Source organism: Tachyglossus aculeatus, chromosome 25 (assembly GCF_015852505.1).
Source record: "Tachyglossus aculeatus isolate mTacAcu1 chromosome 25, mTacAcu1.pri, whole genome shotgun sequence".
NCBI classification, from domain to species: Eukaryota; Metazoa; Chordata; class Mammalia; order Monotremata; family Tachyglossidae; genus Tachyglossus; species Tachyglossus aculeatus.
Window position 1 is genome coordinate 16,566,925 of NC_052090.1, and position 26,048 is coordinate 16,592,972.

General features: G+C 40.6%; 1 protein-coding gene across 5 annotated transcripts in view; it reads right to left on the reverse strand.

Moving 5' to 3' along the window:
- Nucleotides 1-10,272: 10,272 nt before the first annotated feature.
- Nucleotides 10,273-26,048, reverse strand: part of TMEM68 (transmembrane protein 68) — a 32,919-nt gene continuing 17,143 nt past the window's right edge. For 2 of the 5 annotated variants that reach the window (XM_038766642.1, XM_038766643.1), the window contains exons 5-8: nucleotides 24,415-24,475; nucleotides 23,539-23,678; nucleotides 13,613-13,695; nucleotides 10,275-10,669 (exon numbers count right to left, since the gene is read on the reverse strand). In XM_038766642.1, coding sequence (XP_038622570.1) covers nucleotides 10,528-10,669; nucleotides 13,613-13,695; nucleotides 23,539-23,678; nucleotides 24,415-24,475 — 426 coding nt within the window. In that variant the 3' untranslated portion in view covers nucleotides 10,275-10,527. Of the gene's footprint in view, nucleotides 10,670-13,612; nucleotides 13,696-19,092; nucleotides 20,452-23,538; nucleotides 23,679-24,414; nucleotides 24,476-26,048 lie in introns of those variants that run through there. The other 3 variants (XM_038766646.1, XM_038766644.1, XM_038766645.1) reach the window with 3 other exon arrangements.

Below are 26,048 nucleotides of genomic sequence, written 5' to 3' on the forward strand. Positions count from 1 at the left end.
CCCTCATGATTACATTGGGTGCAAGACCGGGGCAGTCTTTTTGAAAAAATCATAACAATATTTTAATGTTGAACCTTATCTTCAGCTGATAAATTCTTGTGGAGAGTTTGAGTAGCTCATATGAAAATGATGGCAGATAGGGCCCTCACAACCACAGATACTTGCCAACAAGGTCATCACTTACCTTGCTGGTAATCCATTTGCTTTTAAAGGAAAATCTAGATGCATGTTAAAATCGAAGAATCACTCCAAGCTTTGGTGGTATTAGGCTGCCACAGAGTTTTGCCCGTCTCCAATTTCTTCATCATGAAGGTTTAAGACCAGGGAAGCCGCCATCCAGGTGGTCCCCAGATTGGAAACCCGGAAGTTCCATCTCTGAATTCCCCCAGTAAATGCCATCAGATTTACCTTTTCTAATGGAAAACCAGGGTGGCATAGTGGATAAAAAATGGGCCTGGGAGTGAGAGAGACCTGGGTCCTAATTTTGGCTCTGCCACATCTGCTGGGTGACCTTGGGCAAGTCACTTCACTTCTCTGTGCCTCAGTTACCGCGTCTACGGAAAGGGGATTAAGACAGTGAGCTCTATCGGGGAGAGGATCTGTGTCCAACCTGCTTAACTTATATGTACCCCAGTGCTTAGAACAGTGCCTTGTACATAGTAAGTACTTAACAAATGCCATTAATTTTTTTTAAAAAAAACCTCGGGACAATGTGGTTAACTTCCCTGCTCTCCCCACTCTGGGTCATTTTTGCCCACCAGAGTACCACGGACATCACGTTGTCCAAATGTCCTGGAAAGTAGCGCTGTGAGTGAAAAGCAGAGATTGGAAGTTCTCCCTCATGCTACCTCAGTTTGGATGACAACTCCCACCCAATCCAGAGTGTGTGGGAACTTTTGGTCCTAAATAATTAGCATCTGTTCTGCCAGTCATGGTCCAGTCTTGCCTTATGTGGGAGAAATCTAAGTGTTTCTCTGAAGAGAAAAATCCCAAGAGCACTTGATTACTGTTTCTTTCTCCCTCCCATCACATCCAAGCAGAGGAAAAGAGAAGCAGGGTGGTCTAGTAGATAGAACACAGGCCTGGGAATCAGAAGGGTCTGGGTTCCAATCCCAGCTCCTCCCCTTCTCTGCTGGGAGACCTCGGGCAAGTCACTTAACTCCTCTGTGCCTCAGTTACCTCATCTGTAAAATGGGAACTAAGACTGTGAGTCCCACGTGGGATATGGATCGTGTCCAACCTGATTAGCTCGAATCTCCCCCAACTGTTAGTACAGCGCCCGACAAATATGAGCGCTTAACAAATGCCATTTAAAAAATTATTATTCAAGGGCCTTGGTGCAAGAAGGACTTCTTCAAAATAATAGTTCAGAGACTTCCAGGTGAGTGTCAAAGCAGGCAATCGACATTAATACAAGGAGTCAAAAGAAAGCCAGGTGAACTCTAATAAAGAGTTGAATTGAGCTCAGTAGGGAAAAATCAATGAGGGGAAAATAGTCAGGGCCACAAAATTCTCTGATGCCTAAATGGACTGGGCTCTGCTCTGATTCCCTCTCACATTGCTCCCGTCTTTTCCAACCCCAACTCTCTTCATTCACTTTGCCATATTTGTGCCCACATTGAACCCCCCTTCTCTGCTTGTTCAGCATCCCCTCCAACACCAGTCAGAATCCTGCCAGTCCGCCAGATTGGCTCTATGTGAATGCAGGGGAAAAAGATCTGGGAATCAAAGGTGAATGAATGGAGAAGTCTGGAATGAAGTGCCGTTACTGAAGAGAGCCTTCTGTGGTTCAGGGATGTTTATGTTGTCTGGCTGCCGTGCAGCAGGAGACCGAGAGAGATGATTCTCTGGTGCTCTTCCAGTTCTCTGTTCCGTGCATTTATTTATTATCAAGACTATGCCCGAAAAAAAAGGCAATGAACTTAGTAGCTCAATTAATAACAATAATAATAATGATGACATTTATTCAGTGCTTACTACATGTCGAGCTATGTGCTAAGCACTAGGGAAAATACAGGATCATCAGATCAGATACATTCTCTGTCCCACATGGGACACCCAGTCTTAGAAGAGGAGAGAGGAGGTGTCTTGTCCCCAGTTTTACAGATCAGAAAACTGAGGAACAGGAGGTTAAGTGAGTTGCATGCAGCAGATGTGATAGAGGCAGGACAAATAGCATGGACGTGCTTAATAGCAGCATTGTTAAGCAAAATAAGGCCGAATTTCACCCACAGAGAGTTCATGGATAGTTGCAGAGAGAATACAGTCTTTACGCGACCGCTGCCAGATGGTGTGTCATACTTTCAGCATCATAACCGATTTACCAGGTAAGTCACTCACTTCCTATGTCAATTAATAATATCTATTGAGCATCTGTTTGGTGCAAAGCACTACACTAAGAGCTTAGGAGAGTGCACCGCAGAATTAGGAGATAGGATCCCTAGCCTAAGGAGCTTACAGTCTACTGGGGAAGAAAGGCACTAAAACAGATTTCAGCAGTAGGGGTGATGTGAATATCTACGTGCTTAGGTGACATAGCAGAGCTGATGTGGCAGTTAGGGAAGATATAGGATGGAGAGATGAGCTGTAAAATAAGAATAACAGCCTTTACTGTACATGGTTGTAAACTTTTGAGGTATTTGGATAAAGGATACCGAGTAAAAAGTATCTTCTGAGAATTAGGTACATTGTTCATAGCTCCTGAGAGTTCATACCGTCAGAAAACAACAAATTTGCAAGACACATAGGATATAAAAGCTATTATGTTCAGAAATAAACTCTTATTATGGAATAAAAGAAATGAAGAGTTTAAAAACAAGTAGTTTGGTTGCGAACAAAAAACGGCCAAGATGAGCTTTAAATGTGTAAGAGATATATTTTTCTGGCTAACATTCACTCTTCAGATCTATAATGCATTGAATATTTATAGTTTTGAAAGCATTAAGTGTGTCTGCATGTGTATAAATATCTATTTTTTTCCTGTGGTATTTGTTAATGATGATAGTATTTAAGTACTTACTATGTGTCAAGAACTGATCTAAGTGCTGGTGTAGATAGAAGTGAATTAGGCTGTATACAGTCTCAATCTCACATGTGGTTTACAGTCTAACAGAAGAGAGGATATTGAGGCAGAGAGAAGTTAAGTGACTCGACCAAGGTCACACAGCAGGCAAGTGGAGGAGGCAGGATTAGAACCCAGGTCTCTGGCTCACAGACACATACTTTATCCACTAGGTCATACTGCTTGGGTGAAGCATCAGCAGAAATACAAATGTGTTACAGCATCAAATTACAATATTCAAACATTTAATTTTAGGGCTTGCCTTTTTTTACACTGAAAATTTTTGTCATGACATCCCAGTTTTCACTTATGAACCAAATCAACCCCGTTAAAAAGTTGAAGCCAAGCAGGTTGTTTAACAAATGTAAAATGGAATCACTTTAACAGTCACATTTCTTTTCATAGCATTTTGCAGATTAGTCGTCCAATGCAACAATTGTTCTGCAGAATAAAATATACATTTTAAATTACTTCTACTTTGAAAAATGTAAATGAATAAGAAAGAAAATAGAGCTTCATCTAGAATGTTCAAAATGGGAAGTGGATCCCTACCCACTGTATCAGCATATATTCTTGTCTTTGCTTTCCTTGGTCTCCAAAACATTTGTTTAGCAGTGTGGTCCAGTGGAAAGAGCACGGGCCTCGAAGGTAGAGGACCTGAGTTCCAATCCCAGATCCACCACTCACTCGCTGTGGGTGATCTTGGACAAGGCCTTTAACTTATCTGTGCCTCAGTTTCCCCATCTATAAAATAGAGATTAAAAACCTCTTCTCCTTTCCCCTTTTTCTGTGAGCCTGGTGAGGTGCAGGGAAAGTGTCTGACCAGATTATCTTGTAATTACCTCGATGCATAGTATAGTGTTTTCACGTAGCACTTAACAAGTACCATTATTATTACTATTATAACAATAATGAGAAGCAGCGTGGCTCAGTGGAAAGAGCCCGGGCTTTGGAGTCAGAAGTCATGGGTTCAAATCCCGGCTTCGCCAATTGTCAGCTGTGTGACTTTGGGCAAGTCACTTAACTTCTCTGTGCCTCAGTTCCCTCATCTGTAAAATGGGGATGAAGACTTGAGCCCCCCGTGGGACAACCTGATCACCTTGTAACCTCCCCAGTGCTTAGTACAGTGCTTTGTGCATAGTAAGTGCTTAATAAATGTCATCATTATTATTGTTATTATCATCATCATCATCATTTGGAGAAAGAACTGAACATGAGATTATGCTCATTGTAACCTCTATTCACAGGAATTTGGGTAAATCAAGAGTAGAATGTACTTTTTGTTTTGTCTTCTAACCCCCCTTCCTTCCTCTCCCGCTCGTCCCCCTCTCCATCCCCCCATCTTACCTCCTTCTCTTCCCCACAGCACCTGCATATATGTATATATATTTGTACATATTTATTACTCTATTTATTTATTTATTTATTTTACTTGTACATATCTATTCTATTATTTTATTTTGTTAGTATGTTTGGTTTTGTTCTCTGTCTCCCCCTTTTAGACTGTGAGCCCACTGTTGGGTAGGGACTGTCTCTATATGTTGCCAACTTGTACTTCCCAAGCGCTTAGTACAGTGCTCTGCACACAGTAAGCGCTCAATAAATACTATTGATTGATTGATTGATTCTAACAATACTTTACATTGTTTTAAATCATTCTGAGGCAGTCGATAGTAAAATGCTGCTGTCCTAGAAAAGGCGATAAGAATAAAAGGAGATTGCAGTGTTCAATGGGGAAATCAGAGAGTTAATTGCTGACTGGAGCTGTGACCTTTAAATGGCCATTTTTAAAAGAAGCTGTTTTAAGACTTCCAGTGAAGAGAGACCCTGCCAGGAGATATCTAGACCTGGATTAGGTTGGGGCTGAGGGATCAGTCTGACCAGAGGTGATTTACAGTTCCCGAGCTCCCCAGATCAAATTGTTAGGGCTGACCTAGAAGATCAACATACCATGGGGAAAGTATGGGGGTCTGCTTCAGCCCTACATCCTGGGTTCATCTTGGCTTTTTCTCAGCAGGGACCAAAATCCCACCATTGCTCCAGAGCTCCTTTGGACTCGGGTGTCCTCTCGGTTGGAAGCTGGTAAGGTGGGGAGTGGGAGGAGGGAAAATAAAGGAGAAGGAATTTGCCAGGATATTCACCCCATGGCATTATTAATTGTTAGGTACCAAATGAGGGAAATCTACAACCTCCCTCTGTATTTAATAACTCTCAAGCTCAGGAAATCTTCCCTGAAACTAACCCAGATCTCTCGTTCTGTGTGGTTTAAAGCAATTTCCTCTTGTTCTGTCCTGAATGAAAATGGAGAACATATAGTCTTGTTCCAAATAAACTTCCTCCATTAATCTGAATCCCCTTATCTCCTCTCTTTCAGGCTGGATAACTCCTATTTCTTTAGGCCTTATTGTTATACCCTTTTAATGGGTTTTGTGGCTCTCCTCATTGTCTCCCCATTCCTCTGTACGTGTGAAGTCCAGAAAATAATGAAAATGTCACTAAGAGATGAATTTGACTTAATCCATTCCTGAAGTCATCCTTTTTTGGGCAGAATTCTTGGTTTCTGGTTAAGTGCAGTCCTGTCAGAGCTCTGATGGGCTGGCTGGCTGTGGCTCGGGTAATAATAATAATAATAACAATAATAATAATAGTTTCGGTAATTTTCAGTGCTTATTATGTTCCAGGCACCGTTCTAAGTACTGGGGTAGATACAAGATAATTAGGTTGGACACAAGATTTCAGTTTTGACTCCTCTGTATTTTTCACTTGTGTGGAAATCTTTGCATCTTTAAGCTTGAGAAGTATCCCCCAACTAATTCTCACTTCCTCCGACCATATCACCCAAAAATCATATGACAGTTTATTAAGTCATTTATGTATTTAGTCATTTTTCCAATCTTTCGCATGGTCAGTTATATGAACGCTTTTCCTCCTCCCAGTACACGTATCTGCTTGCCTCCCCATTTGATTATTAGCTCCTCTGAAGCAGTGATTGGGTCTCTCTTTTTTAACTTGCACTCTCTTGAGCTCTAATACAGTAAGGCTTTAAATAATGATGAATGCTTAAGTGGAAGGTAAAGAAAAATTTAGGCAGCACCATTAAGATATAGATTACAGGTATATGTTTATTTTATATCATAGATCATAACTTTGATCACAAAGAATCTTTATCACTGAGCATGTCTAGTACATTTATCCATCAGAGCCTCCTTAATGAGGCTTGTGGTTGACTGTATGGAGGGCTCCTCATCAACAGCCCATCCCCAGTGCTTAGAACAGTGTGCTTGACACACAATAAGTGCTTAAACAAATACCATTAAGAAAATCCCAAAAAACCTGCCTGCAGTTTAGTCTATGGCCCTTATTCTCACAGGCAGCTTTGAAGGGCCCAAAGAGACTTCTAATTTGGAAGTAGTTTTTAGGCTGGTCATTCATTCCTTCATTCAATCGTATTTATTGATCACTTACTGTGTGCAGAGCACTACTAAGTGCTTGGGAAGTACAAATCGGCAACATATGGAGCCGGTCCCTACCCAACAATGGGCTCACAGTCTAGAAGGGGGAGACAGATAACAAAACAGTAACGATGGAAAACATTTGTCTATTATCAACAAATGGAAGGCCTTTCTACCTTCAGCAATGAGCACAACGGAAGGAAGGGGGGAAATAGGAAGCTCCTGTAAATAAGAAGTTAGTTCCCATCCACTGGGCCATAGCCGCAGTATTTTCCTCAGACTAGTTTTCTGACTCTACCCACCTCAGCATTTGAATGATGACAGCCCCTCCCTTGCAGCTAAAATGACAGAAATAGTTCATTCACTGGGACCAATTGCCACATCCATTTCCACGAAGGAGAGAATAAGAGGAAATGGGCTTAAATGGCAGCATGAAGAATTATAGTCCTATCTAGGGGAAAATGTCCTAGTTGTTAAAAACTCCAGTGGGTTTCCGAGGGAGCTTGTAGAATCTGCTTCTGAGGGGATCTTTAAAAACAGAATTGAGCTTCATCTGCCTGGGATGGGTTAGAGCGGTCACGCTGAAAGAGAGAATTGATTTAAGATCCATCCAGGGCTCTGATTACCTTTCCTCGTATCTGCATACAAATGAAGCTAATTAAAATGTGGGCTTTTCTTTTCCTTCTGAAAACGTTTCAAGGATTTCTGGGGTATATAGCTCTTCTGCAGTGTTACACAGACTTGGATTATGGGATGTAATGATGGGAAATAATACACATCTTCAAGTTTGAATGATAAAAATTAGTCTTAGGTACCGCTTGCTCCTCCATCCACTTAGGAACTGAGAAATGAAATGAAATATTTGTGAATTACACAAATATTAAGTATACTTCTAATTCGAAGCTTGCCTCTATAAGAAAGAATGCCCTTCAAGAATGTTTTGCTATATGACTAATACTAGTTTTTGTGTGTTTCATTTTAAAACTGTGGCGGACTCTTTAAGAATTTGGTGTAGATGAGTAAAACAGTTGGGGCTGCATATTCTCATAGCCCCAGGACCTCAGGTGTTAAAATATAATAATAATAAAAATGATGGTATATGCTAAGCGCTTACTATGTGTCAAGCACTGCTCTAAGCACTGCAGTAGATACAACAAAAGCTGGTCTTCTAGAGCCCACTGTTGGATAGGGACCATCTCTATATGTTGCCAACTTGTATTTCCCAAGCGCTTAGTACAGTGCTCTGCACACAGTAAGCACTCAATAAATACGATTAAATGAATGAATGAATGATCAGACACAATCCCCGTCCCACACTGGGCTCACCATCTTAATCCCCATTTTACAGATGAGATAACTGAGGCCCAGAGAAGTGAAGTGACTTGCCCAAGGTCATACAGCAGACGAGTGGCAGAGCCGGGATCAGAATATTGAGCTCAACAAACGTTCATTAATGTACCCCCAGCACATGCGATGAATTTATTTGGACTGGGTTTCTTTTTAAACCTTTTTAGTAAAAGTGCAGCAGTCTATCCAAAAATATTTAGCAATAGGGCTTAGTAACTAAAAAGCCAGAATCTGTCTAAGAACTCTTAAACTATTAAGCAAAAGGGTTTCTTTTTGTTTTTGCTTTTTCAGTAGCTTCTCCTCTTGCAGCCTTGCAGTGCCCTGAGAGAGAACCAGGGCCAGCAGAGACATCCTGTCTGGAAAATAAATCAATTCCTGATCCCTGCAAATCAAATCTAGGAATTGCTCATTCTTTCCATTCTGAATTGCACTGATGAAATGCAGCACAGCTGCAGGGTACCAACTAATTAAGAGTTCATAAAATCAAGGTGAATTGCCCCTGGAAATGAACAATAAACCATACATGGGGAGCGCAGTGTGATGCCACCATTTTGCACCACTGAGGAAGCGCATGCCTGTACCCTAGCTGAAGCATCTAGATATTCTTGAACAAAGAATTGGGATTCAGGGTACACTGGCATTGAGAACCATGCAGGATTCACTACAGAGCAAACGCATTAGCCTATGCAAAACAAAGATGAAAAAAAACACTTCCATCTGCCGCTGTTACCTTAGAGAACAGAACAGAACCGAGAGTTGAGATGCATTCCTAAATAAAGGAGTTTATGGCAGACCCATTCAATCAATTAAAGAAGGTGAAATTATCTTTTTAAAACTTTTAACTCCTCATTATCAGCAGAATTTAAATGTATACTGCATGTAGAGAACTACAGTAAACACGGCGGTGGGGGGGGGGGCATATGCTAGAAGTACAAAATATAGTTCTTGCCCTTGAGGAGCTTACAATCTAATGTGGAAGATAAGCAGAAATGAATTAAGAAAATAGTAAAGTAAAAGTATCTATAAATAACAAATCCAAGTTTTATAAATGTGGCAACAAAGAGACTACATTAGAGTATCAAGAAAGGATGACAGTCATTCAATCATTCCATCATATCTATGGAGCGCTTACTTTGTGCAGAGCACTGTACAGAGCACTTGGGCGAGTACATGATTGGAAAGGTGGGGACTTAAGCAATCAATCATTTTTCTTGAAACTTTACTATGTGCAAAGCACTGTACTTTGCACTTGGGAGAATACAATATAATGGAGGTGATAGACACATTGCCTGCCCACAGAAAGCTTAACATTCTGCAGTGTTTCCTGGAGAAGCTAGAAGATGGCTTTCCAGTTGAAGGAGGGACTGTGAACAGTGGATTTCTTCCCTCTGAGAATTAGCTTGGTCCAGAGTTAACAAATGTCCCCGTAATTTGTCATCAGTAGGGTGATTGTTATACTAAATATGCAGCATGTTATACTTGTTCCCTTAGCAGTTCTTGCCGTCCTATGGTAATCAGGGCACACGTTTTGGAAAGCAGATTTCCAACCTGGTAAGTCAATTTCATTCTCATTCTCTCCCCCCTCCACCTCAATTCTGCTGCCTGTTTCTCAGAAGGTGCTACTCTATACCCTGATACCTGGTGAAGTGACAAGCTCAAAGGAACCCATGTATTCATTAGAGGTCTCCCTAGATCAAGGTAGGATACAAATCCTGCTGTTTTCAACCCCATTTTTAATTCATATGATCTGTTGACAAGATAACAGGACTGCAAACAGACATGCCCAAGCTAATTGGTCTGACAAACTGTCATGGCCCCAAATTCATGGCCCCAGCCAGTCGGTTACGGAGACCTTAGAAATGATTCTATTCACTTGGTGGCCATTCAGAATATTAGTCCTATGTAGTTTCCCCCCTCGCCCACTCCCCTACATGCCCCTCCCCAAATTGTTAAATTTTCAGGCCCTGAATAAAAAGGGACCAAACTACCATCAACATGGTAGTTCTCCACTGCAGTATTAAAGTCCTAAATGTCTTTAATTCTAAACACGTCTGTATGCACATTCATCAAGAGGGACATTTATCAATGGTATTTATTGAATGCTTAGTATATGCAAACTACTCCCCCTCTCCATCTGCCCCGCCTTACCTCCTTCCCCGCCCCACAGCACCTGTATATATGTATATATGTTTGTACATATTTATTACTCTATTTTACTTGTACATATTTATTCTATTTGGTTTATATGTTTTGTTTTGTTGTCTGTCTCCCCCTTCTAGACTGTGAGCCCGCTGTTGGGTAGGGACCGTCTCTATATGTTGCAAACTTGTACTTCCCAAGTGCTTAGTACAGTGCTCTGCACACAGTAAGCATTCAATAAATACAATTGAATTGAATTGGCGAATTGCAAAGCACTGTAATAAGCGCTTGGGAGAGTAGACTACAACAGAGTTGGTAGACACGTTCCTGTCCACAACATTAAATTAATAACCACTTCTGATTTCACAAAGGGAGACCTCTGGACAATTGATTGATCAAAATTATAGAGGAGTCAAATACCAAGGAAAGTGAGGTTTTCAAGCTTCTCTAGGAGTCTGGCAAATTCGATGTTTTATGTTCTCTACAGGCAATCCTCCTCCAGTATGGTAGTTTCATTCCTTTTAAACGTCATGTGATAAAAAAATGTTGTTGCCAATAAGCTGGCCACTGAAGGCTCTCAATAATACCTGTCATCCCTTTGCAGATTCTTTTTTTTTCCTGCTTTTCCTTTTTTTCCTTCTTCTTCGTCCCTCCTCCCTTCACGCAGTTCCTGGAAAGTAGAGGTTATGGGGAAGGTAGTTCAAAAATAATAAAAAATAGTACATGGCTTCAGTCACATCGGTATGAAATTCAGGAAGGTTGTGGAAAACAAACCAAGAAACTTGTTCCGACCAAGAAACTGTCTGACGCTTTCCTTGACTTCATCTGGAATTCCTTAGTCCTGCACAAGTAGCCAATTTAACCAATTTGCAACTGCTTAAAAAGTTCACTGTTTCCAGTCAACAGTGGAGTGAACTTGTAATTTAGTTCCCTGGCAATGCTAATGATCTGATGGACTGTTGCTGAGAGAGCCTTTGATCTGAATTGGAAACAAGCTTTTCAACACATTTTCCTGCAGAGCCACATCACATTAAAGCAGATTCGAGGCTGCATAATAGTAACAATGTCCCTCTATTTTTCTGTAGCATTCGATCTAAATTGCTCTCTGTAACACCGCATTTTAGTAAGAAAGGCTATAGTTGATTATGTAAATACTATGTTTATGGCAAGTAAACATTAGATAGGCAAAGAAATCATGCTCGATTGTAAATGAGACTATGGCAGGGTGAAAGACTGCACTCCACTAAGTCTCATTGATAAAAAATGGACAATATGGTATACAGTTCTTCAGCTCTAAAATGTGCCAGCCACTGGTGTAACAGAACTTCAATCAATCAATCAATCAATCGTATTTATTGAGCGCTTTCTATGTGCAGAGCACTGTACTAAGCGCTTGGGAAGCACAAACTGGCAACATATAGAGACAGTCCCTACCCAACAGTGGGCTCACAGTCTAAAAGGGGGAGACAGAGAACAAAACCAAACATACTAACAAAATAAAATAAATAGAATAGATATGTACAAATAAAATAAATAAATAAATAAATAGAGTAATAAATATGTACAAACATATATACATATATACAGGTGCTGTGGGGAAGGGAAGGAGGTAAGGGGGGGGGATGGAGAGGGGGACGAGGGGGAGAGGAAGGAAGGGGCTCAGTCTGCGAAGGCCTCTTGGAAGGCCTCTTCACTGCGTTTATGATAGCAGAGGGTATGCTCATTCAGAAGCGGATCTCCAAACAGATGTTGGTCTCTTTACGGAGGCAAATGGAAAGATGGAATTAGAGTTTAACATCCCAAAGATTAAGGTACAAATGATGAGCGTACTCCAATTCCGGCAATTCAGATTCACAGTGAAGCACCAGAAAGCCATCGCCTCCCTTAGAAAGCAGTCATTAGGATAGAAATTCAGCATCACCGCAGAGATTCAGGCTTGTGCACTGCCTGACGAAACAAGCATCCAAGGACATGACATGAAACAGAATTAAGACTTCCAGGACTCTGATCCCCATTTTGCTCTATGGAGAGTGCTATTCCTCAACACAGAGACCTCTGATCCCCCTCTAGACTAAGCGTGTCTCCCCAGTAAAACCAACCCTGTCTTATTGTATATATGTATATATGTTTGTACATATTTATTACTCTATTTATTTATTTATTTATTTTACTTGTACATATCTATTCTATTTATTTTATTTTGTTAGTATGTTTGGTTTTGTTCTCTGTCTCCCCCTTTTAGACTGTGAGCCCACTGTTGGGTAGGGACTGTCTCTATATGTTGCCAATTTGTACTTCCCAAGCACTTAGTACAGTGCTCTGCACATAGTAAGCGCTCAATAAATACGATTGATTGATTGATTGATTGATTATTGTACTCTCCCAGGCACTTAGGATGGTGCTCTGACTGATTGAAGAGATGCCACAGGACTTCCAAGATGCTACCATAATCTCTGTCTTCGAGAAGAAAAGTAAGAAAGAGCCTGGTCAGGGTCCTTCTGGATGAGCTACTGAAGAATATATTTAACCCTGCACTGACTCAGTCTCACTCTGGCTTCAAATTAAAGCACAGCGGGGCAATTTAGGGCTTCTGGAGATGGCAAGACTGTATTCGTAGATCTTACAAAAGCAGCTGTATAATTAACAGACCAGGCTCTGGCTGCCAGAGGGGCAAGACTGGGAGTCAGGGGACCTGAATTCTAATCCCAGCTCTTGCGACTTATTTATAATAGCATTTATTAAGTGCTTTCTATGTGCAAAGCACTGTTCTAAGCGCTGGGGAGGTTACAAGGTGATCAGGTTGTCCCACGGGAGGGCTCACAGTCCCCATTTTACAGATGAGGTAACTGAGGCCCGGAGAAGTTAAGTGACTTGTCCAAAGGCACACAGCTGACAATTGGCTGGGATTTGAACCCATGACCTCTGACTCCAAAGCCTGTGCTCTTTCCACTGAAGCCACGTGGCTCAGTGTGACCTTATTTGCTGCGTGACCTTAGGCAAGTCACTTATCTACTCTGTGCCTCAGGTCCTTCATCTGAAAAGTGAGGGTTCAATAGCTATTCTCCATTCTCTTTAGATTGTGAGCCCCAAGCGTGTCCCGATTTTCCTGTATCTTAGTACAGAGTTTGGCACATGGTAAGTGCTTAACAAATAATCTGACAAACACCACAATTATCATTAGTAGTAGTAGTGTTATTACCATCTGTCGCTTCCTGTCATGCTCCCACTGGGGCAAGGAATATAAAGAGCAAGGAGATGGGCAGGGATGCAGTACTTTGTGTAGTTCACACAACGGTTTTACCTGCTTGACTCATTTATAATAATAATAATAATAATGATGGCATTTATTAAGCGCTTACTATGTGCAAAGCACTGTTCTAAGCGCTGGGGAGGTTACAAGGTGATCAGGTTGTCCCATGGGGGGCTCACAGTCTCAATCCCCATTTTACAGATGAGGTAACTGAGGCACAGAGAAGTTAAGTGACTTGCCCAAAGTCACACAGCTGACAATTGGCAGAGCAGGGTTTGAACCCATGACTTCTGACTCCAAAGCCCGGGCTCTTCTCCACTGAGCCACGCTGCTTCTCTTTATGGCTGAAGTAACCAGACTTACTGTGTTTCAATCAAGGAAGGAGCTCGTCCTGTAGCAAAAACTTGGGGAAGATCACGAGACTCAAATTCCAGACATGAGACCTGCTGGAAGAAACAAATGAGTCAGTGCGGCACGGAACATTCTTCACACATGCAGAGTGGAGTGAAGTGTCAGGCAAAGTAGAGTTTCTCTGCCACACACCCCTGCACATATAGGAGCTCACAGTTATCTTTGGCTATAATGAGCTGAGCAGTGTGCGATGGACAGAAGATGTCATAAAAGCCTGGAAGCTCACCGTCAAGGCTGCCTGAGAAGGGTCCCGACACATTGATGTCATTCCTGGGTGAGCACTACAAACAATAAGTGCCGATCGTTTAAGACCCGTCTAGCTGGGATGAGGATGGGATCCACTTCTTCAAGCAAATGCCGGCCTCCCATTTAAGGTAAGGAAAAAATGCCTCGGAGAACGGGGAGAATGCTTTTTGAAACGCGCTTGTCTAACTTTTAGAAAATGCAAAATGAATGGAGCAGAATCTTGAGTGACTTTAAGCCCAAGGTCTTGCCACATGGTGGAGAAATGTAGCAGGGAATCTAGCTTTCTGAAGCCTGATGCTGTTGAAGAGAGTCTAAGCGGTTACAATCAATCAATCAATCAATCAATCGTTTTTACTGAGCACTTACTGTGTGGAGACCAGAAGTAGAGAAGTGAGGCCCTTTGCTAACCACCTCTCCACTGAAAAGCACACCCAAGCTGCCATAAATCCACGTCAGCCTCATAAATCACAGGCAATCTCATATAACACCACAGTGGAAGAAAAATCGTTCTCATCTACAAGAGATCGCTGCTGATCATGCTGAAATACTGTCTACAGTACTTCACAGTCCCTTCATTTCGAATGTCATCTTCTAACTTCCAGGTGATGCAATAGATATGACTATAGGGTTTGAAAACTCATATCGAGTATAAATATTGTAAATTCTGGAAAATTAGATTTTACTGTTCTCTGCGGGGTAGGACTAAAATAATAGAATTTTGCTTATGTGACTCCACTATGGTCACAAATATTGCCAAAAGTTAAATAATAGAGAGTACAGAATCTTAGTGCAGTGATCAGGATAGATAACTGAACACAGCCTTTATAGTGTTCTGGAAAAACAGGGTGAAAACTAGGTATTAATTGAACAGTCTTGTATGAAAACAAATAAATTCCTTCCTAATATGGGGAAAGATTTGACACCAGTATCCCCGGAAGATGTCAATAACGGGATGATTTCTTCAAGGAATATATAATTATATTCTTTCACTCAATTGTATTGAGTGTTTACTGTGTGCAGAGCACTGTACTAAGCGCTTGGAAAGTACAATATAGCAATAAAGAGAGAGAACGGGCTTACAATCTTCAAGGAATATACAGTCTATTATAAAGCATATAAAGCTGTTTCACTTTTCATTTCTATAAAAATAGCAAGTCAGTTTGCATTTGCTTTATCTTTCATTAGAAATTAATCATTATTGTTGTGTCCCTGAATACATTGCCAAGGAACTCAAGGAAATGTTAAGGGAGAAATATTGAAGGCAAACCACACGACTTCATTTTTCTGTAGCTGTGAAAATAGTTACCGGGTTGATAGGAATCACTGAATGTCTTCATGGAGTAGTGGTGTCACCTAATGGATGGAGCACAGGCCTGGGGAGTCAGAAAGACCTGGGTTCTACTCCAGGCTCTGCCACTTGTCTGCTGTGTGACCTTGGGCAAGTCGCTTAACTTCTCTGTGCCACAGCTACCTCATCTGTAAAATGGTGATTAAGGCTGTGAGCCCCATATGGGACATGGACTGTGTCCACCCTGGTTAGTTTGAATCTACCCCAGCATTTAGAATGGTGCCTGGCATAAAGGTAAAGCTTAATAAATACCTTTTTTTAAAAAGATTACCATGTGGCTGGGTTAAAATTTTGGTTAAAGAGATGGGAGTTGAGTTGCATCTCCTCCAAATTGCACTAACAGGATCAATCTATCATGACTGAGAATTATAACCCTTGCAACCTTAACTGAAAAGGCAGTCTCTCCATTTACTGATTTTATAGTCCTGACAGTAGCTGTCTATGATCTTTTGAGCACAAAGAGAAAGAGAAATGATTTGAGTAGGCCCAGTTCTTTTAAAACATGAAGGTTGAGTTCTCTTAAAACCTTGCATTTTGGAAAACTGGTGCTGTTTTACCTGTTCTGACTCCGCACACAGGCACATAAGCAGTTTGTTCAGTAATACAGCACACTGAGCCCAAACAAACTCACCCAATAATAGTGCTTGGCACATAGAAAGTGCTTAGCGTGTACCATAATAATAATAATAATAACAATACTTGTTAAGTGCTTACTATGTGCCAAGCATCGTACTAAGCACTGAGGTAGATACAAGTTAATCAGGCGGGACAGAGTTCCTGTTCCATATTCATTCATTCATTCATTCATATTTATTAAGCGCTTACTGTGTGCAGGGCACTGTACTAAGCGCTTGGGAAGTACAAATCGGCAACATATAAAGACGGTCCCTACCCAACAACGGGCTCACAGTTTAGAAGGGCCAAACATATATGCCAGTATCACGTAACCAAAGCAATCGTGCATATAACTGGAAAAGAATAAAAACCACCTTAATTTAATGGCTTCTGCAGTGATAAAGAGTTTAGCTGAATCACAGGGACAGACGTCTTAAAAATAATTTCAGAGCATTTGGAATTTTCAATTTCAGTAGATTCTCAGATAACTGATGAGCAGCAAAAGGTGAACTGCCCCTTAAGAATGGCTTTAAATGAAGCACAGAGATAACCAAGAGCGAGAATTCCAGCAGCAACTCAAAACGTTACAGAAGTAGTTCTAAAGAAATAGCCACCGGCCTGTACGAATAATCTGAGGTGCAAAACCAAAACCATATGGGGGGTGACAATCTAAATATGAGGGAAAACTGGTTTTGAATCCCCATTTTACAGATGAGGAAGCTGAGGCACAGAGAAGTTAAGTGACTTGTTCAAGTCACACAGCAGGCAAGTGGCAGAGTCAGGATTAGAACCCAGGGCCCCTGGTTTTCCACAAGGCCATGCTGCTTCCCAGTTTACTAATTGTATTTGAGGAAAGAAGTTATGTTGAAAACATGCCTTAGGACGGGAACTGTGCGTAACTATAGTCTTCTTGATTTAGTACTTTAAAGATGAGGTATTCTGTGGCCTGCAAAAGAAAGGGAGCAGCGTGGCTCAGTGGAAAGAACACGGGCTTTGGAGTCAGAGGTCATGGGTTCAAATCCCAGCTCTGCCAATTGCCGGCTGTGTGACTTTGGGCAAGTCACTTAACTTCTCTGTGCTTCAGTTACCTCATCTGTAAAATGGGGATTAAAACTGTGAGCCCCTCGTGGGACAACTTGATCACCTTGTAACCACCCCAGCGCTTAGAACAGTGCTTTGCACATAGTAAGCGCTTAACAAATACCATCATCATTATTATTATGGGTTCAAGTCCCAGCTCTGCCAATTGCCAGCTGTGTGACTTTGGGCAAGTCACTTAACTTCTCTGTGCCTCAGTTACCTCATCTGTAAAATGGGGACTGTGAGCCCCCTGTGGGACAACCTGATCACCTTGCAACCTCCCCAGTGCTTAGAACAGTGCTTTGTACATAGTAAGGGCTTAATAAATGCCATCATTATTATTATTAAAGGGAGGCAGGGACTTTTTTTTGGCACCTGACTGTCCGTATAGAACTGACTGTCCAGTTCTATCTCACCTACCCGCAAATTCTGATTAGAATCCTAGCCAGGACATCGGTGAGATCCGTAAAATCCTTTAAGACAGGGATCATGTCTCGCAAATCTTTCGTACTCTCCCAAGTGCTCTGCATAGTAAGCGCTCAATAAATACCATTGATTGAGTTGGATAGAAGTGGCAGTCATTCATTCATTCAATTGTATTTATTGAGCGCTTACTGCCTGTTTAAAACCACCTTAACCTCTTAGTTTCTTCCCTGATAAGGCACTTTTCTTTTCTTCCATCATATTTCACCTAAGTCTAGGGCCCCGGTTAGTTTAGTCCTAGATAGCTGCACTGTCAGGGCTGCATTTACAATGTCGTGTTGGTGAGGCGGAACTTATATTTCACCCGGTTTCGACTTTATAATACTCTCTCCTCTATGACAGTAACTCCATTTGTGGTGTTGTAGGGGTGGCAGGGTCATACGGAGGGAACAATTTTAAAAGTAACAATGGTGGAAGAGCAAGGTGGGAAAGTTTAAAGAGGACAGAGGGGATGGCACAGGAAAACCTTAAGGATGACAGGGGATGGGGGTGGCAACCTGATGGGCAGATCACGGGCTTTGGAGTCAGAAGCCACAGGTTCAAATCCCGGCTCCGCCACTTGTCAGCTGTGTGACTTTGGGCAAGCCACTTAACTTCTCTGTGCCTCAGTCTTCTTGATTTAGTACTTTAAAGATGAGGTATTCTATGGCCTGCAAAAGAAAGGGAGCAGCGTGGCTCAGTGGAAAGAACACGGGCTTTGGACTCAGAGGGCGTGGGTTCAAATCCCGGCTCTGCCAATTGCCAGCTGTGTGACTTTGGGCAAGTCACTTAACTTCTCTGTGCCTCAGTTACCTCATCTGTAAAATGGGGACTGTGAGCCCTCCCTGTGGGACAACCTCAGTTCCCTTCATTCAATCGTATTTATTGAGCGCTTACTGTGTGCAGAGCACTGTACTAAGCGCTTGGGAAGTACAAGTTGGCAACATATAGAGACGGTCCCTACCCTAAAGCAGGCTCACAGTCTAGAAAGCGGGCTCACAGTCTAGAAGTTCTCTCATCTATAAAATGGGGGTTAAGACTGTGAGCCCCCCGTGGGACACCCTGATCACCTTGTAGCCTCTCCAGCGCTTAGAACAGTGCTTTGCACATAGTAAGCGCTTAATAAAATACCATTATTATTATTATTATTAATAATAATTACCAGGGAGGACCAACCAGTCCATTTCATTTCCAGTGAGGTAAAAGTCAGCTACCTATTATGAAACCTCACTGATTCGGTAAGGATACGTGAATGGAGTTTTGCTCTTCATTTGTAATTGACTGCAGCTCAGGAGCCAATCCTCCATTTATAACACTGTTTCTGTGAGAACAATAGTACCGACTTAAAATGTTTTGACTCGAGGCAGTTTTGAGAGCCAATCCTGTCAAAAATCCAAGGATTACTTGTAGCAAAAATCTACAGGCCCTGAACTCATTCGAAGATAGAGGAGCAGGGAGATGAGGCAACATGGTCTTCTGTTCATTGTTGGATACTGCAGTCATGGTTTTAAATCAAACAACTGTGAAAATGTGGTTTCATTTGGCAATGGAAGATTCTTTACACATGGCTGATGAGTTAAAATGCAAAAAAAACAGTATAGATGGTAAATATGAAGAACTATGTTTAGATCCCAACGCAGAACTCGTGTGCAATGTACACTTCAAGAAAGAATAGAAATGATAACTTTAATTTCCGCTTTATTTTAGGTTCTTTTTATATACAATACATATCATATCATAAATATAGACTTCCATACAAAAATCTGTACAAGTTACAAAGTATATTTAACATCGAAAAAGAAGGATACTGCTCTTGATTTTTGAAAGTCTGTGTTCTGATACCTTTTAAATTAAGTTTACGAGACCACAAATCTAAGACAATTTTCAAAGTGCAATTGTTTCCACATAAAATGATTCAAGTATATTTTCATTGTAACTAAGCCATTTGGTTCCCTACATTTTAAAATTCATATCGTACGCAAAAGACAAACGTTTATTTCTATGTTCACCTGTCTAAATCTTCTTTCCTAACTACAAAATCATGAATCCAACAGTAATTTTATACCCTGAACTATTAAAAATATGTTGTTGCTGAACTGACCGAATGCAGAACACAACAGATATTTACAGAGAGGTTTTAAGAAACTTAAATAAACAACAACACAATCAATACTAAAAGGGTAATGATTATGGAAAGCAAAACTGTCCCAGTTTTTTTCTTTAATTAAAAAGCACTTCCCGTTCCTCTTTCATTTTGATTGGTCACTAGGAGTCCATAAGCAAAGAATTACTTAAATTTCTACTATCAATCGAAGCATTTGTCAAAGCTGTTAAATAACAATTTGGAAAATAATTTCCTTTTTGACTATATTACTTTTGTAGCACTTTGTTTTAATGAATATTCTTCACTATAGTCCTGTAAGGAGGGAGTAGTACCTCTCCCATTAATAAATGGCCAAGCTGAGACATTAAACGATTTGCCCAAGGTCACAACACTGACTCAGTGGCCAACATGGGCCTAGAATTTACAGTTTCTTAACTTAAATCCTGTGTTTACACAACTGAACCATGTTGCATCTCAAAAGAAATTAAGTGAAATAAAAATATGAAAACTAAATCCATAACTCAGGAATGGTTGATTTAGTCAAAATACTTTTGTCAGAATTCATGAGAACAAACTTTTTAGTTAGGGATTTACTGTTCTAGTAAAACTACATCATTGTTTATAATTTAAATTTCACAAATGTCACTGCAATGATACGGTTGATTTTTTTTTCAAATATGCAGGAACATTATTGAAACAAAAGTTTTTAAGGAACACGTTTTGAGGATGATAGCTACTATGATTTTTGAACAATCATATAGTTACAATAGCAACTTTGTTCTGAAAACAGTACCTCAAAGCCATGCATATATAAATATATAAAAATATATTCTAGTTGATCTTCCGTTTTTTATGAAAACGTTCCAAAAGAGCCCTTAGGATGTTCCCTGGTATTCTTTGGTGCCTGTCTATTAGTGCCTGGACTGCATTCTTCGCCTATTGGGATTCCAACAAATGAAAAGAGTTATTCTTCCAGCTTTTAGTAAATATCAAATAATGCAGTAGTAGAGCCAGTTCAAAACATGATCATGATTTTCTTCTTGGGGGGCAATAAAAAGGGTGGAAAAATCATTTCATCTGAGTGAAATAATATCCCTTCCATTTCTAAACTGTAAACCCCTTGAGGGCAGGAATTGTGAATAGCAACTCTATGGTATTGTTCTCTCCCAAATGCTTGGTACAGTACTCTGTACACAGTAAGCATTCAATAAATACTTTTGGTTGATCATTTTATTCAGAGGAAAAAACTTGAGGTCTCAGTGGGTGAAAGACAAAGATAAAGGCATTAAGAGGTTTAAGCACATTTTTCTCTGATAACATTTCACTACTGCAAGATGTAACTGTTTATTGTGTGGTTATCCTGTTACAAGTGTGAGAAACAGTAAGGAGTACTTGATGTACTTCTCTTCATTATCTCTATTTCTAGACAGTTTAAATGGCAAATTGGACTGCCACAGTTTATGTTACAGCAATGGGAGAGTGTATTTGAATTGGTAACCCACATGAAAAAAGAGCTATCTTCTCAAATCTTAAGCTTCACTTTAGATTCCGGAAGTTCATGAAATATAGTGAGGAAAGTCTGAAATGTATAATTCAATAGTTCAGTTTATAAATGAAGTTTTGAGGTTGACTCTGTTGCGTGTACATCGTCATTTCCAACAAAAGTCATTTTTTCAAAGGTTCTAACTTCTAAAAATACAGCTAGATTAAAAGCCTCATTGTGTATAATACAGTATATATGGCTATCATTTCAAAGTTGACATAACTCATGATGTTATTTTATTCGTATTAAGTGCAGCTGAAAAGCTAAGGGGTGATCAATAGCTCTTCACTGGTAGTGTACAAAAATTGTCCTTTGCTTTGCTTTCCTATTTGCTCTTTCCAGTCCCAGGCTCTTTTTTGGATTTCTTTTGGCTCTTGCACTACCAGATTAAAGTCCGGCCTCAGTCCTTCAGTGATTTGAAATGAGGAAAGCATTTTGAGCAGCCTCATGAATTTGTTTGAAATCCTCATCCTCATGAATTGGTTTGAAATATTTTAGCTGATGGTGGGCGTTATAAAGTTAGAAATAAACAGCCTCCTGTCTCTTTTCCTTTATTTCATTAGGACAGAAGAAATGAATTACTGAGTCGGGTCACTAGTGCTTCCAGGCCAGTTTTCTAGTAAGAAATCACAGGATGTAAGGAGATACGGTGAGATGGATGCCCTCCTTGAATTTCATCCTCACGGTTAGGGTTTTGTACCACCCTACTTTTCCCTTTTGTAGCTCATCAATCAATCATAGTATTTATTGAGGCTCACTGTGCGAATTTTTTTTTATGTCTGTAATTCCAAATTCCCAATCTATTATTACCTAAAAAATTCTTTCCTCAGGTCAGAAATAATGCAGATCCTGAAACCTAGTGTTTTCTACAAAATTTAGGTAGTGTTTGCAAAATAGGCTTTTCACTTTTGAGTCACAAAATTGATATGGTTAGTGACCATTTCCCCTCGTTTCACTTCTATTTCAACTCCATTTGTAAATAGAATATATAACTTTCAATTCACCAGCTGTATTACACCTGCAAATGGCTGTCTTCTCAGAAAGCGCGTTAACTCTGTCGGGCCAAAAGACTGCCACTAGCTCACTGGGAGGGGAAATGTATTAAATTCTCAAAGAATTGATGCTTTCAAAACATGAGCAATTTATCTTCTGTCCGCCAGTTGAATAGGACTAATAGTATTTTTGTACTTGGAAAAAACACAGTTTTAGTAAGCAACATAAAGAGATTTGTGTGTGTAGAATTCAGAAAGGAATGGGAATCATAGAGATGTCTGAAAATTATTTCTGATTATAAATCACTAATGTCTGAATCCGGAGCCAATGATGTCTCACGGCGGTGAGTTTCCGTATTGGGTGGGGCAGGGAAAGGAGGACATAAAGCAGCGTGGCTCAGTGGAAAGAGCCCGGGCTTGGGAGTCATGGGTCATGGGTTCTAATCCCGCTTCTCCCACTTGTCATTCACTCGTTCATTCATTCACTCGTATTTACTGAGCGCTTACTGTGTGCAGAGCACTGTACTAAGCGCTTGGGAAGTACAAGTTGGCAACATATAGAGACGGTCCCTACCCAACACAGTCTAGGCAGCTGTGTGACTTTGGGCAAGCCACTTAATTTCCCTGGGCCTGTTATCTCATCTGTAAAATGGGGATTAAGAGTGTGAGCCCCACGTGGGACAACCTGATTACCTTGTATCTCCCCCAGTGCTTAGAACAGTGCTTTGCACACAGTAAGCGCTTTAACAAATGCCGTTATTATTATTATTATTATATTACATCCTAGGACAGGGTATGTGCCACACAAGTATTTCAGGGTGGCTCAGTGGAAAGAGCCCGGGCTTTGGAGTCAGAGGTCATGGGTTCGAATCCCGGCTCCGCCACATGACTGCTGTGTGACCTTGGGCAAGTCACTTAACTTGTCTGAGCCTCAGTTACCTCATCTGTCAAATGGGGATTAAGATTGTGAGCCCCACGTGGGGCAACTTGATCACCCTGTATCCACCCCAGTGCTTAGAACAGTGCTCTGCACGTAGTAAGCGCTTAACAAGTGCCATTATTATTATTATTATTATTATTATCTTTCAAGAATAGGAGAATGGGGCTTGGTTTGATGGCTAAGGACTTGAATAACAGCTTTCAGGTGTCGCCCTGGGGGCCGCAGGGAGTGAGAAAAAAGAGAGCCTTTAAAGGAATCCGTGAGACAGTGGAGTACCTGGACAGTTTTCTAGGGCAATATGAATTTGTGTGTGTCTGTTCCTTGTATTGGCTTGAAGCTTCCTGGCTAAACAGTCAGCTCATTTATGTGTTTCTGTCAGCGTCTGGCTGTTCCAATTCCTGTTCCAATTGACTAAGCTGGGCAGACTTGGGAAGAAGCATAAAACATGACACTTGCACTTACTGAGGGAAAAAATACAGACTCGTGGGGGGTGGGGGGAGTGAGTGCGCTTTGGTTTTTTTGTTTTGTTTTTTAAAGAATCAAATTACCTTTTCAGCCAGTTCTTCTGCTGTTATCTTTGGATCGTATGGGATAGGATCTCCTAAATACGTGCGAAATTTCACTGGAAAGCCTCCGTATATAGGAGCGAATGGGAATCGAAAGTTTTCATAAAGCCACCTAAATAACCCTGTTTTAAAGTAGATAAAATACATTTTAAATTGTAAATGTTCCTACATCCAACATAACGCATTCAAATATAAATTTAAAGAATAGTCACGAACGCTTAGTTCAGCTTGTCTGCGTACAGCTCAACTCACAGTCAACATTAGAACAAATTCTTATGCAGTGGATAGAATTTTTCCAGGTTAAGGCCAAAGGCAGTCCAGAGAGCGAAAGAATTTTAAGGCATGGCAGTTAAGAATAAACTCGGTAGACCTGTCAACATGCTTTGATATTTCACTATAATAATGTGGTATTTCTTAAATCCTTATTATGTGCCAAGCACTGTACTAAGTACTGGGTTAGAAGCAAGATCATCAGGTTGGACATAGTCTCATCTCGCATGCGACTCACAGGCTAAGTTGGTTTGGAAGATCTTTTCCTTCATTTTGCCTTTCTATTTGACCAAGCCTTCAGTTTTCGAAAGGAGAGCAGTTACCCGCAGCTAGTTACTATCTGGAACTCAAGACAAAAACCTACATACTACAGAGTACGATGTTCATTAACTAGAAAAATACGGCGGATGCTTATCTGGCTTTCCAAAGCTGTTTAAAAATGAAAGAAGGCAGCGACAGAATTCTATAAACTGAACTCGTACTTCCCAAGCGCTTAGTACAGTGCTCTGCACACAGTAAGCGCTCAATAAATACGACTGATTGATTGATTGATTGAACTGAGAAAAATCCATAGGAATCAGATCTTACTTGTTCCTCCAAGTGATCTAAATCCTTCCCGAACATTTTGGGTGAACATCGGAATGATGGGCTATTAAAAAAAAGAGAGACGAGTAAAAAGCTATCAACAATACATTCACGTTTAATTACTAGAATTAAAACAGCTGTATTATTGTTGTCTGTATTTGGGGTCAATTGAATGAGACTTCAGAATCACGGGTGGCATCTCTTGAGGGCTTACTGAGTATGGAGTACTGACCTAAGCTCTGCACATAGTAAGCACTCAATAAATACCTTTGATTGATTGATTCCACGCACAGGGGAGATTGCAATACAACACAGTTGGTAGACCCATTCCTAAAAGCCCAAATCTGTCCACAGCAGGAAAACGGTTTGCCGGGAATTAGCATGGAGTTCGGCTTGGAATCCGGCTATTATTCTAAACTGGAAACATTTCCCTCTGCTGGGAACCAACAGTAATTCAGTACTTTCATACAATCATGAATTGCTGCTGAAACAAAAATACGGATTTATTCAAACAAATAAAACCAGTAGATTAGATTAGTAGAAACTGGCTACTGAATAGTACAATATGGCGTAATGTGCTTGCTAAAAAGAACTGAAAATGATTATACAGCATTAACCAATACTTTGGCAAGGGCCCTACCCATGGATGATTCACATAGATCTTAATATTGCAGCAGAATTTGACAGGACCCTGTCAAAGTTCAGGAAATCCATGAGGCTCCTCACATGTTTAGTATTATTAAACCCAAATCACCATATATAATAAACAAAAGACTGATGGCAATAAAACATTTTAAAAAAGACCACAAATATTAGTTCCTCTACACCATTACTTTTAGTGGCATCTTCCATTCACTGAATCCAAATTTTTATTTTTCATGAATGTCAACTGTTTGCTACGTTAGAAAAGAAGGGAGAATTAATACAGTGACGATAAAATGATGGATGAGATCTCTTGCAAATAGATGATGCAGCAGCGAAGAAAATAAATGGGAAAATAATACAGGTAACTTTCAACAACTAGAAAATGAAGGCAATCTTTCTCCAAAAGAGAATATCAAGGTGGTTATTGAGTTGATTTATAACATTACTAGGTAAAAGAAATTCTGACTCCCAAGCCGATGTATCCCTCAAGTGGTATCATCATCATCATCATCATCATCAATCGTATTTACTGAGCGCTTACTATGTGCAGAGCACTGTACTAAGCGCTTGGGAAGTACAAATTGGCAACATATAGAGACAGGCATGATGCTTACTACTCTTTTATTCTATTGGCCCCATGTTTACTCTTAACTTGAAGTAATTCCAATAAATACCCCCATTCAGTCAATCAGCCAAACAGTCAATGGTACTTACTGAGTGCTTGCTGTGTGTTGAACACTCTGCTAAGCACTTGGGAGCGAACAATACAGCAGAGTTGGTAGATCATCATCATCATCAATCGTATTTATTGAGCGCTTACTATGTGCAGAGCACTGTACTAAGCGCTTGGGTAGATACGTTCCTTGTCCACAAGAAGCAGTGGAGAAGGAGAGGCAGACATTAAAATACGTTATGGGAGGTCCAGAAGAGCTACAGAGCTGAGGGTGGAGGGAATATTAAGTGCTTAAAGAGTACAGATCCATGTGCAAAGC